At 45.4% G+C, this 16896-nt stretch overlaps 1 protein-coding gene across 1 annotated transcript; it reads right to left on the bottom strand.

The window, feature by feature from the left end:
* Positions 1 to 8847: 8847 nt before the first annotated feature.
* LOC115106009 (Krueppel-like factor 4) lies at positions 8848 to 14297 on the bottom strand. Its single transcript, XM_029628575.2, has 5 exons — positions 13914 to 14297; positions 13609 to 13724; positions 12111 to 12861; positions 11802 to 11969; positions 8848 to 10879 (listed from the first exon to the last, which is right to left on the bottom strand). Exons 2-5 carry the CDS (start codon positions 13696 to 13698, stop codon positions 10704 to 10706), a joined length of 1185 nt encoding a protein of 394 aa, XP_029484435.2. The 5' UTR covers positions 13699 to 13724; positions 13914 to 14297; the 3' UTR covers positions 8848 to 10703.
* Between the last annotated feature and the right edge of the window lie 2599 nt (positions 14298 to 16896).

Below are 16896 nucleotides of genomic sequence, written 5' to 3'. Positions count from 1 at the left end.
GAGTAACATTGTGTGAGCCTGCTGTGGCCTATTGATGCATTTTTAATGTGCTGTTTATTCCTGACAAAACTATAAAATAAGAGTTTGGGAACTCTTATTAAATGAATTTGAACAGGTAAACGGGGATGTCTATCTTGATAAATATTTATGTATAACTAGTTTAATAACTATTTTATATAAGATGTATTTACATTTGTTGAAATAGCTAGAAACAGAAACTCTATAACTTGGATGCTTGCAACGATTATGATGTGCATTATGACGTGTATATACTGCAGCTTTGAAAAACCACACAAGCATTATTAAGCATAATAATGAAGATCTTAAAATAACTGTCAGTGGAAATGTCACTTTAAAAAGTGTATTTTCTGTTAATTAACTCAAATATACCCAAATAATGTTGTTGACTCATTCTCTACTATTTGTGGCCAAAACATAAATTGGAGAAGAAAAAAACCACTTAAGAAACCCCACCTCAAAGTTGTATCTCAAACAGCTTGTCATTTGTTCATAGAGGAGTATAAGCTGGCCAATTAGTGTCTACTCACATGAATATTTTTAATGACCGGTAAACGCCCACACCATTCTGTTGTTGGTACGCCCACACCATTCTGTTGTTGGTACGCCCACACCATTCTGTTGTTGGTACGCCCACACCATTCTGTTGTTGGTACGCCCACACCATTCTGTTGTTGGTACGCCCACACCATTCTGTTGTTGGTACGCTCACACCATTCTGTTGTTGGTACGCCCACACCATTCTGTTGTTGGTACGCCCACACCATTCTGTTGTTGGTACTCCCACACCATTCTGTTGTTGGTACGCCCACACCATTCTGTTGTTGGTACGCCCACACCATTCTGTTGTTGGTACGCCCACACCATTCGCCCACACCATTCTGTTGTTGGTACGCCCACACCATTCTGTTGTTGGTACGCCCACACCATTCTGTTGTTGGTACGCCCACACCATTCTGTTGTTGGTACGCCCACACCATTCTGTTGTTGGTACGCCCACACCATTCTGTTGTTGGTACGCCCACACCATTCTGTTGTTGGTACGCCCACACCATTCTGTTGTTGGTACGCCCCACACCATTCTGTTGTTGGTACTCCCACACCATTCTGTTGTTGGTACGCCCACACCATTCTGTTGTTGGTACGCCACACCATTCTGTTGTTGGTACGCCCACACCATTCTCCCACACCATTCTGTTGTTGGTACGCCCACACCATTCTGTTGTTGGTACGCCCACACCATTCTGTTGTTGGTACGCCCACACCATTCTGTTGTTGGTATTCTGCCACACCATTCTGTTGTTGGTACGCCCACACCATTCTGTTGTTGGTACGCCCACACCATTCTGTTGTTGGTACGCCCACACCATTCTGTTGTTGGTACGCCCACACCATTCTGTTGTTGGTACGCCCACACCATTCTGTTGTTGGTACGCCACACCATTCTGTTGTTGGTACGCCCACACCATTCTGTTGTTGGTACGCCCACACCATTCTGTTGTTGGTACGCCCACACCATTCTGTTGTTGGTACGCCCACACCATTCTGTTGTTGGTACGCCCACACCATTCTGTTGTTGGTACGCCCACACCATTCTGTTGTTGGTACGCCCACACCATTCTGTTGTTGGTACGCCCACACCATTCTGTTGTTGGTACGCCCACACCATTCTGTTGTTGGTACGCCCACACCATTCTGTTGTTGGTACGCCCACACCATTCACACCATTCTGTTGTTGGTACGCCACACCATTCTGTTGTTGGTACGCCCACACCATTCTGTTGTTCACACCATACGCCCACACCATTCTGTTGCCCACACCATTCTGTTGGTACGCCCACACCATTCTGTTGTTGGTACGCCCACACCATTCTGTTGTTGGTACGCCCACACCATTCTGTTGTTGGTACGCCACACCATTCTGTTGTTGGTACGCCCACACCATTCTGTTGTTGGTACGCCCACACCATTCTGTTGTTGGTACGCTCACACCATTCTGTTGTTGGTACGCCACACCATTCTGTTGTTGGTACGCCCACACCATTCTGTTGTTGGTACGCCCACACCATTCTGTTGTTGGTACACACCATTCTGTTGTTGGTACGCCACACCATTCTGTTGTTGGTACGCCCACACCATTCTGTTGTTGGTACGCCACACCATTCTGTTGTTGGTACGCCACACCATTCTGTTGTTGGTACGCCCACACCATTCTGTTGTTGGTACGCTCACACCATTCTGTTGTTGGTACGCCCACACCATTCTGTTGTTGGTACGCCCACACCATTCTGTTGTTGGTACGCCCACACCATTCTGTTGTTGGTACGCCCACACCATTCTGTTGTTGGTACGCCCACACCATTCTGTTGTTGGTACGCCCACACCATTCTGTTGTTGGTACGCCCACACCATTCTGTTGTTGGTACGCCCACACCATTCTGTTGTTGGTACGCCCACACCATTCTGTTGTTGGTACGCTCACACCATTCTGTTGTTGGTACGCTCACACCATTCTGTTGTTGGTACGCCCACACCATTCTGTTGTTGGTACGCCCACACCATTCTGTTGTTGGTACGCCCACACCATTCTGTTGCCCACACCATTCTGTTGTTGGTACGCCCACACCATTCTGTTGTTGGTACGCCCACACCATTCTGTTGTTGGTACGCCCACACCATTCTGTTGTTGGTACGCCCACACCATTCCTGTTGTTGGTACGCCCACACCATTCTGTTGTTGGTACGCCTCACACCATTCGCCCACACCATTCTGTTGTTGGTACGCCCACACCATTCTGTTGTTGGTACGCCCACACCATTCTGTTGTTGGTACGCCACACCATTCTGTTGTTGGTACGCCCACACCATTCTGTTGTTGGTACGCCCACACCATTCTGTTGTTGGTACGCCCACACCATTCTGTTGTTGGTACGCTCACACCATTCTGTTGTTGGTACGCCGCCATTCACACCATTCTGTTGTTGGTACGCCCACACCATTCTGTTGTTGGTACGCCCACACCATTCTGTTGTTGGTACGCCACACCATTCTGTTGTTGGTACGCCCACACCATTCTGTTGTTGGTACGCCACACCATTCTGTTGTTGGTACGCTCCCACCACACCATTCTGTTGTTGGTACGCCCACACCATTCTGTTGTTGGTACGCCCACACCATTCTGTTGTTGGTACGCCCACACCATTCTGTTGTTGGTACGCCCACACCATTCTGTTGTTGGTACGCCCACACCATTCTGTTGTTGGTACGCTCACACCATTCTGTTGTTGGTACGCTCACACCATTCTGTTGTTGGTACGCCCACACCATTCTGTTGTTGGTACGCTCACACCATTCTGTTGTTACGCCACACCATTCTGTTGTTGGTACGCCCACACCATTCTGTTGTTGGTACGCCCACACCATTCTGTTGTTGGTACGCCCACACCATTCTGTTGTTGGTACGCCCACACCATTCTGTTGTTGGTACGCCCACACCATTCTGTTGTTGGTACCATTCGCCACACCATTCTGTTGTTGGTACGCCCACACCATTCTGTTGTTGGTACGCCCACACCATTCTGTTGTTGGTACGCCCACACCATTCTGTTGTTGGTACGCCCACACCATTCTGTTGTTGGTACGCCCACACCATTCTGTTGTTGGTACTTCCCACCACGCCCACACCATTCTGTTGTTGGTACGCCCACACCATTCTGTTGTTGGTACGCCCACACCATTCTGTTGTTGGTACGCCCACACCATTCTGTTGTTGGTACGCCCACACCATTCTGTTGTTGGTACGCCCACACCATTCTGTTGTTGGTACGCCACACCATTCTGTTGTTGGTACGCCCACACCATTCTGTTGTTGGTACGCTCACACCATTCTGTTGTTGGTACGCCCACACCATTCTGTTGTTGGTACGCCCACACCATTCTGTTGTTGGTGCGCTCACACCATTCTGTTGTTGGTACGCCCACACCATTCTGTTGTTGGTACGCCACACCATTCTGTTGTTGGTACGCCCACACCATTCTGTTGTTGGTACGCTCACACCATTCTGTTGTTGGTACGCCCACACCATTCTGTTGTTGGTACGCCCACACCATTCTGTTGTTGGTACGCCCACACCATTTCTGTTGTTGGTACGCCCACACCATTCTGTTGTTGGTACGCCACACCATTCTGTTGTTGGTACGCCCACACCATTCTGTTGTTGGTACGCCGCTCACACCATTCTGTTGTTGGTACGCCCACACCATTCTGTTGTTGGTACGCCCACACCATTCTGTTGTTGGTACGCCACACCATTCTGTTGTTGGTACGCCCACACCATTCTGTTGTTGGTACGCCCACACCATTCTGTTGTTGGTACATTCTGTTGTTGAGTACGCCCACACCATTCTGTTGTTGGTACGCTCACACCATTCTGTTGTTGGTACGCCCACACCATTCTGTTGTTGGTACGCTCACACCATTCTGTTGTTGGTACGCCCACACCATTCTGTTGTTGGTACGCCCACACCATTCTGTTGTTGGTACGCTCACACCATTCTGTTGTTGGTACGCCCACACCATTCTGTTGTTGGTACGCCCACACCATTCTGTTGTTGGTACCATTCCACACCATTCTGTTGTTGGTACGCCCACACCATTCTGTTGTTGGTATTCGCCCACACCATTCTGTTGTTGGTACGCCCACACCATTCTGTTGTTGTACGCCCACACCATTCTGTTGTTGGTGCGCCCACACCATTCTGTTGTTGGTACGCCCACACCATTCTGTTGTTGGTACGCCCACACCATTCTGTTGTTGGTACGCCCACACCATTCTGTTGTTGGTACGCCCACACCATTCTGTTGTTGGTACGCCCACACCATTCTGTTGTTGGTACGCCCACACCATTCTGTTGTTGGTACGCCCACACCATTCTGTTGTTGGTACGCCACACCATTCTGTTGTTGGTACGCCCACACCATTCTGTTGTTGGTACGCCCACACCATTCTGTTGTTGGTACGCCCACACCATTCTGTTGTTGGTACGCCCACACCATTCTGTTGTTGGTACGCCCACACCATTCTGTTGTTGGTACGCCCACACCATTCTGTTGTTGGTACGCCCACACCATTCTGTTGTTGGTACGCCCACACCATTCTGTTGTTGGTACGCCCACACCATTCTGTTGTTGGTACGCCCACACCATTCTGTTGTTGGTACGCCCACACCATTCTGTTGCTCACACCATTCTTGTTGGTACGCCCACACCATTCTGTTGTTGGTACGCCCACACCATTCTGCCCACCATTTGGTACGCCCACACCATTCTGTTGTTGGTACGCCCACACCATTCTGTTGTTGGTACGCCCACACCATTCTGTTGTTGGTACGCCCACACCATTCTGTTGTTGGTACGCCCACACCATTCTGTTGTTGGTACGCCCACACCATTCTGTTGTTGGTACGCCCACACCATTCTGTTGTTGGTACGCCCACACCATTCTGTTGTTGGCCCACACCATTCACACCATTCTGTTGTTGGTACGCCCACACCATTCTGTTGTTGGTACGCCCACACCATTCTGTTGTTGGTACGCCCACACCATTCTGTTGTTGGTACGCCCACACCATTCTGTTGTTGGTACGCCCACACCATTCACACCATTCTGTTGGTACGCCCACACCATTCTGTTGTTGGTACGCTCACACCATTCTGTTGTTGGTACGCCCACACCATTCTGTTGTTGGTACGCCCACACCATTCTGTTGTTGGTACGCCCCACCATTCACCATTCTGTTGTTGGTACGCCCACACCATTCTGTTGTTGGCCCACACCATTCCCACACCATTCTGTTGTTTACGCCCACACCATTCTGTTGGTACGCCCACACCATTCTGTTGTTGGTACGCCCACACCATTCTGTTGTTGGTAAGCCCACACCATTCTGTTGTTGGTACGCCCACACCATTCTGTTGTTGGTACGCCCACACCATTCTGTTACGCTCACACCATTCTGTTGTTACGCCCACACCATTCTGTTGTTGGTACGCCCACACCATTCTGTTGTTGGTACGCTCACACCATTCTGTTGTTGGTACGCTCACACCATTCTGTTGTTGGTACGCCCACACCATTCTGTTGTTGGTACGCCCACACCATTCTGTTGTTGGTACGCCCACACCATTCTGTTGTTGGTACGCCCACACCATTCTGTTGTTGGTACGCCACACCATTCTGTTGTTGGTACGCCCACACCATTCTGTTGTTGGTACGCCCACACCATTCTGTTGTTGGTACGCCCACACCATTCTGTTGTTGGTACGCCCACACCATTCTGTTGTTGGTACGCCCACACCATTCTGTTGTTGGTACGCCCACACCATTCTGTTGTTGGTACGCCCACACCATTCTGTTGTTGGTACGCCCACACCATTCTGTTGTTGGTACGCCCACACCATTCTGTTGTTGGTAAGCCCACACCATTCTGTTGTTGGCGCCCACACCATTCGCCTCACACCATTCCACACCATTCTGTTGTTGGTACGCACCACACCATTCTGTTGTTGGTACGCCCACACCATTCTGTTGTTGGTACGCCCACACCATTCTGTTGTTGGTACGCCCACACCATTCTGTTGTTGGTACGCCCACACCATTCTGTTGTTGGTACGCCCACACCATTCTGTTGTTGGTACGCTCACACCATTCTGTTGTTGGTACACCATTCTGTTGTTGGTACGCACCATTCACCATTCTGTTGTTGGTACGCCCACACCATTCTGTTGTTGGTACGCTCACACCATTCTGTTGTTGGTACGCCCACACCATTCTGTTCTGCTCACACCATTCTGTTGTTGGTACGCCCACACCATTCTGTTGTTGGTACGCCCACACCATTCTGTTGTTGGTACGCCCACACCATTCTGTTGTTGGTACGCCCACACCATTCTGTTGTTGGTACGCCCACACCATTCTGTTGTTGGTACGCCCACACCATTCTGTTGTTGGTACGCCCACACCATTCTGTTGTTGGTACGCCCACACCATTCTGTTGTTGGTACGCCCACACCATTCTGTTGTTGGTACGCCCACACCATTCTGTTGTTGGTACGCCCACACCATTCTGTTGTTGGTACGCCCACACCATTCTGTTGTTGGTACGCCCACACCATTCTGTTGTTGGTACGCCCACCATTCTGTTGTTGGTAAGCCCACACCATTCTGTTGTTGGTACGCCCACACCATTCTGTTGTTGGTACGCCCACACCATTCTGTTGTTGGTACGCCCACACCATTCTGTTGTTGGTACGCCCACACCATTCTGTTGTTGGTACGCCTCACACCATTCTGTTGTTGGTACGCCCACACCATTCTGTTGTTGGTACGCCCACACCATTCTGTTGTTGGTACGCATTCACACCATTCTGTTGTTGGTACGCCCACACCATTCTGTTGTTGGTACGCCCACACCATTCTGTTGTTGGTACGCCCACACCATTCTGTTGTTGGTACGCCACACCATTCTGTTGTTGGTACGCTCACACCATTCTGTTGTTGGTACGCCCACACCATTCTGTTGTTGGTACGCCCACACCATTCTGTTGTTGGTACGCTCACACCATTCTGTTGTTGGTACGCCCCACACCATTCCACACCATTCTGTTGTTGGTACGTCCACACCATTCTGTTGTTGGTACGCCCACACCATTCTGTTGTTGGTACGCCCACACCATTCTGTTGTTGGTACGCCTCACACCATTCTGTTGTTGGTACGCCCACACCATTCTGTTGTTGGTACGCCCACACCATTCTGTTGTTGGTACGCCCACACCATTCTGTTGTTGGTACGCCCACACCATTCTGTTGTTGGTACGCCCACACCATTCTGTTGTTGCCCACACCATTCTGTTGTTACGCCCACACCATTCTGTTGTTGGTACGCCCCACACCATTCTGTTGTTGGTACGCCCACATTCCATTCCACACCATTCTGTTGTTGGTACGCCCACACCATTCTGTTGTTGGTACGCCCACACCATTCTGTTGTTGGTACGCCCACACCATTCTGTTGTTGGTACGCCCACACCATTCTGTTGTTGGTACGCCCACACCATTCTGTTGTTGGTACGCCCACACCATTCTGTTGTTTGGCCCACACCATTCACACCATTCTGTTGTTGGTACGCCCACACCATTCTGTTGTTGGTACGCCCACACCATTCTGTTGTTGGTACGCCCACACCATTCTGTTGTTGGTACGCCCACACCATTCTGTTGTTGGTACGCTCACACCATTCTGTTGTTGGTACGCCACACCATTCTGTTGTTGGTACGCCCACACCATTCTGTTGCCCACACCATTTGGTACGCCCACACCATTCTGTTGTTGGTACGCCCACACCATTCTGTTGTTGGTACGCCCACACCATTCTGTTGTTGGTACGCTCACACCATTCTGTTGTTGGTACGCTCACACCATTCTGTTGTTGGTACGCCCACACCATTCTGTTGTTGGTACGCCCACACCATTCCAACACAGATTGAATTACCATGTTTTGGAAATAACACCATTAAACCCGTAGAAATCTGGAAACACTGGGCAGTTACTTTAAGCATGTATTATTATTATTAAAATGTGTTCTAATTTACATAAATAGACAATCCAAAAATATATTGTTTATTAAAACTAGATAATCATGTAGCTTGATTTTGATTAACATGGCTGAGATAAGCGATACATTTATGAAAACACTGTACAGGTAAATGCTATTATGAAAGAATTCACAGAACAGTGCTCTAAAATCAGCAGTGATCAGTGCACCAAAAGTTCATTTCAAATATATTTTATTCTTTATGTTGTAAAAGACAATACAAAACATTTTAAAGCATTTTATTTACAAATGTACAACATTCAAGATTATATAACATATTTTGTCTATAAACAAAAAAAACTTTGTTCAGAGTTACTCATTTCTTTAAAAAAATAATATGAATGTCTCATATAACATTATTGCACTTTGCGACCACAGCGCGTTGAGAGATTGCCATCACCAATGAGGAGCAAAGTAATTCACCTGATTAAAGTCAAATTGTGGAAGAAAAGAGATCTCCAGGAAACTCACAGACAAGACCACACTTTTATACTCTCAGCGGTTTTCTTTTTCAAATTCTTTGGTACCTTTTAACATAGTAAAGTCTTGGAGCACCATCCTGTAACATATACATTTAAAGTGTACCTGAAGTCAATGGCTTGGAAGAGTAGAGTATTATAAATATAAATGTCTAATACAGTATGTTGAACAGTATGAACTTCACAAATACAAAATGGACTGTTTCTGATTGAATGGAGAAGGCCTCTTAGGAAGTGTTCCGTCTGTGTTCTGTCCGAGGTTCTTGTTTCCCTGATAACCGATACAGGGAATGACATTAAGTGCCAGGGTCAAGTGAACTGAACAGTCGCGCAAGTTGAGCCTGCTCTGAGGTTGACCCATTATTGCAGTGAAAACAACCAAACTGCTAAGACTTCCAGTAGCCTGAAACTGATCTTTCAGGTTCCTCCCCATTATTTTACTGAAAGACAGATAATGTATGGCATTTATAGCAGTCGGGCAAGTTGAGCTTGCTCTGAGAAAGTTTTGACTTATAATGCAAATAATTCCAGTAGTGATCTTTCTGATTCCTCCCCCGTTAGTATGTGATCTTTCTGATTCCTCCCCCGTTAGTATGTGATCTTTCTGATTCCTCCCCCGTTAGTATGTGATCTTTCTGATTCCTCCCCCGTTAGTATGTGATCTTTCTGATTCCTCCCCCGTTAGTATGTGATCTTTCTGATTCCTCCCCCGTTAGTATGTGATCTTTCTGATTCCTCCCCCGTTAGTATGTGATCTTTCTGATTCCTCCCCCGTTAGTATGTGATCTTTCTGATTCCTCCCCCGTTAGTATGTGATCTTTCTGATTCCTCCCCGTTAGTATGTGATCTTTCTGATTCCTCCCCATTAGTATGTGATCTTTCTGATTCCTCCCCCATTAGTATGTGATCTTTCTGATTCCTCCCCCATTAGTATGTGATCTTTCTGATTCCTCCCCCATTAGTATGTGATCTTTCTGATTCCTCCCCCATTAGTATGTGATCTTTCTGATTCCTCCCCCATTAGTATGTGATCTTTCTGATTCCTCCCCCATTAGTATGTGATCTTTCTGATTCCTCCCCCATTAGTATGTGATCTTTCTGATTCCTCCCCCATTAGTATGTGAAAGGCAATTTACATTTTAGGAAAAATGATCATAATCTTCAGACAATAAAAAAAAAACCGGTGGTCGCTTAGTGGCTAGGGCTGTCCCTGTAACTCTCTGCTAATACATTTCCAGTCATACGTTGGCACCTAGTCCTCCAGGTTTTGTCGATAAATAGATGAGCAATTCCAGTTTTGTCCCACAAAAGAGGTTGTTCTGAGGGGTCTTGTCAAATGTCAGATCACAAGCCCATAGATGGACAAAGAACAGTCTTTAGTCATAGGGTTGGACCCTTGAGAGTGTAACACTACCAGGAAACACATAGCTTGTATTGGTGCTTTGACAATGGATGGCTAGAAGGCAATGTTTATTTGTAAGTCACAAGTTCAGGTCGCTGTTTAATAATATTTATAGTATTTTAGTATTGGTCCATGGTGTCCAGTGAGTGTCTCATAGGTGTCTCTTCATGTGTAGAGCCAGGTGGTCAGACCTTGAGAAGGCCCTGTCACACTTGGCACACTGGAAGGGGCGATGCCCTGTGTGTTTCCTGTAGTGCCGTGTGAGCTCGTCTGAACGGGCAAACTTCCAGCCGCAGCCCTCCCAGTCACAGCAATAAGGCTTCTCTCCTAGTAATGACAATACATACACACACACACAGAGAGACAGAGAGGTGTGTTAGAATTTTGTTTGTTCTCCTTAGAGTAAAAACAGACCAAACTCTCCTCACCACAGAAAGAGGTCGGTCCTGTCCTGCAGTACATAAATTGTAAACGAATCAACCTGCGGTTGTATTTGAACAGGATCAGTATCAACCTGCTGCTGTTGCCTGTTCATGACACCTGCCAACTGGGCTTCTCTCTCTCTCTCTTTTACCATAATGATGCAGTGGAGTAATTTACTGCTGGCAATACAACAGCCGTTATGCCAGGGGCAAGCATCTTGGGGTAGCAGGGAAGGTAGGAGTTATAGGTGAACATAGAGTGTTACTTCGGAGGGAAATTAGCTGGAATTACTAGAGCCATATATATATATATATTTATTTATTTATTTTACTTTTTTATTTTTTAATAAAATCCTCTCAATGTAGATCTGTAGTAGTTAAAACACAAGGTCACATTGCTGCCTATTACAAAGTGTTCCGTTAAAATCAATACATTTGATTATTTCAGCCATTAAAATGTATGTCTCCTCACAAGGAGACATACAAGGAGACATACAAGGAGACATACAAGGAAAAAGTACAAACAAGGAAAACTACAGTTCATATTAATCCAATGTAAAATTCCATGTCAAAGTTTTCCTACTGTGAATCAAGAAAGGCCTACCATCCCATAATAAACCATAAACTACAGTAATGAATACTGTCACACATAATTAAGAAGGACAATGGGAATGAAAAACAACACACCTGGTTGAAAGGTTGGTGTAGGCTAACTATGCCTTAAATAAAGTCTGACACAAAAAGAAAAAGTGCTTCCTAAAGTTCTGACTTCATAGAACTGTTTGAAACAGCGTTTTAACAATGAGACAACCAACATGTGTACCAACCTGTGTGCGTTCGGTGATGTGCTTTGAGGTGGGAGCTCTTGGTGTACGTTTTCCCACAGCCGGCGTAGTCACACGTGTGTGTTGCGATTCTCTTCCTGGGCCAGGAGCGCCGGCCACGTTTGGGTTTGGGCTCCTCCGGTAGACAGTCCCCGCCCGGGGACATGAGCTCTAGACGGGGGTGAAGAGGGTGGAGTGATGAGCTTCATCATCATCCCTTCAGAGTTTACCTCAACGTCAGGCACCAGCAAATGATGAATGTGGGAAAAAAAAGCTCTTGGTCAAAAACACTTAAGTTGAAGTTGTACTGACCTTGGTACCGTAGAGACCCAGGCTGTTGAGGGAAGGGCGAATAGCTTGTCGGAGAGCTGTGGTGGTAGCCCTGGCCAGGCAGAGGGATCTGGGGGTGGGATAACACCTGGCTGGAAGGGTGGTGGTCTGGAGACAGAGATGAAGCTGACCGGCTGGCTGTCATAGGACACCCCCCTGGGGAGAAACCGTGGGGGTCGAGGTGAGGCCTCTGTCCAGTTCTGGGCTGGGAGTGTGAGTTCACCCCCCCAAGGTGGAGATCCATGGGTTGGGTGATGTTGCACATGCTGGGGTTCTCCTGCTTTATCATATGACAAACAAAAGGCAAGGAGGAGGGGTCCGTGGCAGCACTGACACCAACACCGGCCTTACTAATCACATTAATGCTTTGGCCGTATTCTGCCATATCCATGGTGGTCTTCACCACAAACTTGCCATGGAGGCTGGTGGGGTGGAGGTATGCTGGGTCCAATTCAGGCCTCATCAGTTCGGCCACGAACCCCCCAGAGGGGGACACGTCGCTGATGTCAGGGATGGTGTACAGCATGTCACTGTGGACAGAGTCCTGGGGAGAGGGGAGCTGGTAGGAGGAGTAGGAGCCCGGGGAAGGGGACAGGTTCTGGGACCCGCTTGCTGCCATGGCCTCAGCCTGCTGTTGTAGCATAGTGTTGGACAGGATAAAGTCATAGTCTAGCAGGTCCAGATCTTCAGGCTCTTTCTTGGTCATGCCAGTGGAGATATCCTCCTTCCATCTCTAGGGAAGGGAAGAGAAACGCATTACTACACAGCACAAGGACTGAAAGACACCTGTGGTCATAGTCATTCAATTAACATAACGCTGAATGTCCATAGAATTAGGAATTTGAATAATCTAATAGGATATCCTTGGCTAAATCATTGAGACAGGTCATAACATGCCATTGCCAAATGTTAAATACAGCTACCTGTAGATTCCCCCTCTCTATCTAACTGAAATATATAAAAACTATGATTCTTTGTCAACTGTATCGTCTATCTGAGAAAATATTGTGTCAGGAGATATTCTTGTGTGTAATCCCAGACCTGCATTGATTAGTTGAACTTTAGTTAGGCTTCTATATAAACACAAGAAACCTCAGATCCTTAAAATAGTCACATTTAATAGCCTATTCTATATTCTCATGATATATTTGGCAATAGATAAGTCAACAACCTAAATCAAATAGTCTTATAATAAAGCAATAGGATGCCACTACTGCAATCTAAACACTTATAGTAGGCTACCTTCCACTCAGTTAGTAGCCACACTGAAAATTCTACTTGCTGGTGCACGCCCCAACAGAGGTGCGGTATTCTGGAGTGCGGCAATGACATAAGGTCAAGCAAAGGAATTTACATAGAAAATACATAGGCTACATTAAAACCGATTATGAGCTGACCTACCATTAAACATGCAGAATGTCCTATTTAGGCGAGTCAGACTGTTGATATATAAATAGCTAATATAGTAGACCATACTCACTAAATTCGCATGTCCCATGGATTTATTCTTGACATTCGGGCCGCTTGCAAATGTGGATATGGATGGCAAAAGCGTCCCGCTCAATGCCATATTGTCGAAGTCACTTGGTGGGTTGCCTGCATAAACAAACAAAAAAAATGTTTTTTAAATCAACGTCAATCCTTTTCGTTTTCGCCCCCCCAAAAAATGAATAGGCTAACGTAGTGAATCAAATCCAAGCGCAATGTCTTTATTATGGCAACCCAACATTCTGGATAGTCAAACTGAAAAAAGCCCGCACCTCATCAATGAAAATATAGGCCTACCTGGTTCCTCGGATGAATTTCTTCTGGTAAATACACCGTTTGTTGTACAGCATCAGTTGTGTATTCTTCACGGGTTGACAGTCCGAGATGATGTGGCGCTATACTTCACTCCAAGCCATGCTTGTGGACGCAGCGAATGGAACAGGCAGACTGAGACCGATAAAAAACAAGCTTGGTAATAACGTTGATGCAAATTCATCAGGAGTGAGGCGACACTATAGGGGGATTCCCTCGTCTCCTTAGCAATTCCACTTCCATGCATGGACTAGAGAACAGACTGAACTGACAAAGTGACAGCAGGCAAGGGTTTCCTACCGCTTAAATCATCGCTGGTGGACACGCCTTCGTGTTGCTGAGCAACAGCCAGGCAGGACAGGAACAACACTGCGCGCGCTGCTAGAAAAAAAGAAGGTGCAGTTCATGACGACAGCAAAGAGAGTGCAGGGCTGAAAAAAAGAGAAAAAAACTCAAACTGTTTCTGTTTATATCCATACAAAACAGAGCGATGGCAACAGGGAGGCCCTATATGCCGTTTGCCTTTTATCGTGAGCTAATGTAGGGAAACCGGATCAATGCAATTCTAAAGGACAGGTTTTACGCGCGCATGTAAAGTAGGCTTGTTAGTATAGGAATAATGACTTGTAGCTCCACTCATTGACACAGATATTGTAACTCCTATAGAAGACACAACAAATGCTCACCTAGAACGGGGACACTCCCCTCTACTGTACGTCTTCGATGGTATGTCGCTCTTGTCCAGGGTTCGGCAACAGGCGGCATGCGGGCCTGAGCGTTTTTAGCAAAAGTGAAGAAAAAATATGTTGTTTAATTTTTTTCGCTAAAAACGTTGTTATATACCGTTTTTGCACCGATACGTTTCCACTTCACAATAACAACACTTACAGTTGACGGGCAGCTGTAGCAGCGCGGACATTTGACGAACTGACATATAGGAAAGGTGGCATCATATGACGGTGCCACGTTGAAAGTCACTGAGCTCTTCAGTACGGGCCATTCTGCTGCCAATGTTTGTCTATGGAGATTGCATGGCGGTGTGCTCAATTTTATACACCTGTCAGCAACGTGTGTGTGACTAAAATAGCCACATCCTCTAATTTGAAGGGGTGTCCACATAGTTTTGGCCATATGCATGATCAACCTTTTCATGAAGTAATCATAAAATGAGAAAAGCATTGGTTCACTTCAGGATTAACGTTAACTAAGTGTCCATGACTTTTCATTCCCTTCGGGTTTCATAGGTCTCACACCATGTCTTGTGATCATTGAAGGAGTGGGACAGTAAATTATTAAATTATTTCTGAACCTCATGTGAGATCAGCATTACAACATGCTTTTGTTTGAATGTCCTTTCCATAGAATAAGCAGTTAACTTTACGTAGAATAGGCAGTTAACTTTCCATAGAATAGGCAGTTAACTTTACGTAGAATAGGCAGTTAACTTTACGTAGAATAGGCAGTTAACTTTCCATAGAATAGGCAGTTAACTTTATGTAGAATAGGCAGTTAACTTTCCATAGAATAGGCAGTTAACTTTACGTAGAATAGGCAGTTAACTTTCCATAGAATAGGCAGTTAACTTTCCATAGAATAGGCAGTTAACTTTCCATAGAATAGGCAGTTAACTTTCCATAGAATAAGCAGTTAACTTTCCATAGAATAGGCAGTTAACAGTTAACTTTCCATAGAATAGGCAGTTAACTTTCCATAGAATAAGCAGTTAACTTTCCATAGAATAGGCAGTTAACTTTCCATAGAATAAGCAGTTAACTTTCCATAGAATAAGCAGTTAACTTTCCATAGAATAAGCAGTTAACTTTCCATAGAATAGGCAGTTAACTTTCCATAGAATAAGCAGTTAACTTTCCATAGAATAGGCAGTTAACTTTCCATAGAATAAGCAGTTAACTTTCCATAGAATAGCAGTTAACTTTCCATAGAATAGGCAGTTAACTTTCCATAGAATAAGCAGTTAACTTTCCATAGAATAGGCAGTTAACTTTCCATAGAATAGGCAGTTAACTTTCCATAGAATAGGCAGTTAACTTTCCATAGAATAGGCAGTTAACTTTCCATAGAATAGGCAGTTAACTTTACGTAGAATAGGCAGTTAAGTTAAGTTAACTTTCCATAGAATAAGCAGTTAACTTTCCATAGAATAGGCAGTTAACTTTCCATAGAATAAGCAGTTAACTTTCCATAGAATAGGCAGTTAACTTTCCATAGAATAAGCAGTTAACTTTCCATAGAATAAGCAGTTAACTTTCCATAGAATAGAATAGGCAGTTAACTTTCCATAGAATAAGCAGTTAACTTTCCATAGAATAGAACTTTCCATAGAATAAGCAGTTAACTTTCCATTAGGCAGTTAACTTTATAGAATAGGCAGTTAACTTTCCATAGAATAGGCAGTTAACTTTCCATAGAATAGGCAGTTAACTTTCCATAGAATAGTTAACTTTCCATAGCAGTTAACTTTATAGTAGCAGTTAACTTTCCATAGAATAGGCAGTTAACGTAGAATAGGCAGTTAACTTTATGTAGAATAGAATAGGCAGTTAACTTTTTACGTAGAATAGGCAGTTAACTTTACGTAGAATAGGCAGTTAACTTTCCATAGAATAGGCAGTTAACTTTCCATAGAATAGGCAGTTAACTTTCCATAGAATAGGCAGTTAACTTTCCAGTTAACTTTAGAATAGGCAGTTAACTTTCCGTAGAATAGGCAGTTAACTTTCCATAGAATAGGCAGGCAGTTAACTTTCCATAGAATAGGCAGTTAACTTTCCATAGAATAGGCAGTTAACTTTCCATAGAATAGGCAGTTAACTTTCCATAGAATAGGCAGTTAGGCAGTTAACAGTTTTACGTAGAATAGGCAGTTAACTTTCCCATAGAATAGGCAGTTAACTTTACGTAGAATAGGCAGTTAACTTTCCATAGAATAGGCAGTTAACTTTACGTA

This window comes from Oncorhynchus nerka, linkage group LG22 (genome assembly GCF_034236695.1).
Source record: "Oncorhynchus nerka isolate Pitt River linkage group LG22, Oner_Uvic_2.0, whole genome shotgun sequence".
Lineage (NCBI taxonomy): Eukaryota > Metazoa > Chordata > Actinopteri > Salmoniformes > Salmonidae > Oncorhynchus > Oncorhynchus nerka.
Note: the sequence above shows the minus strand (reverse complement) of the source record. Positions and strands in the feature narration are given on the sequence as shown.

Bases quoted from the DNA above. Each gene is read 5' to 3' on its own strand.
- LOC115106009 (XM_029628575.2), bottom strand. From the start codon at position 13,698: ATGGCATTGAGCGGGACGCTTTTGCCATCCATATCCACATTTGCAAGC. The intron at 12,862-13,608 runs GTGAGTATGGTC...TCCCTTCCCTAG, and splicing joins CCATGGGACATGCGAATTTA to AGATGGAAGGAGGATATCTC. The intron at 10,880-11,801 runs GTTGGTACACAT...TGTCATTACTAG, and splicing joins ACATCACCGAACGCACACAG to GAGAGAAGCCTTATTGCTGT.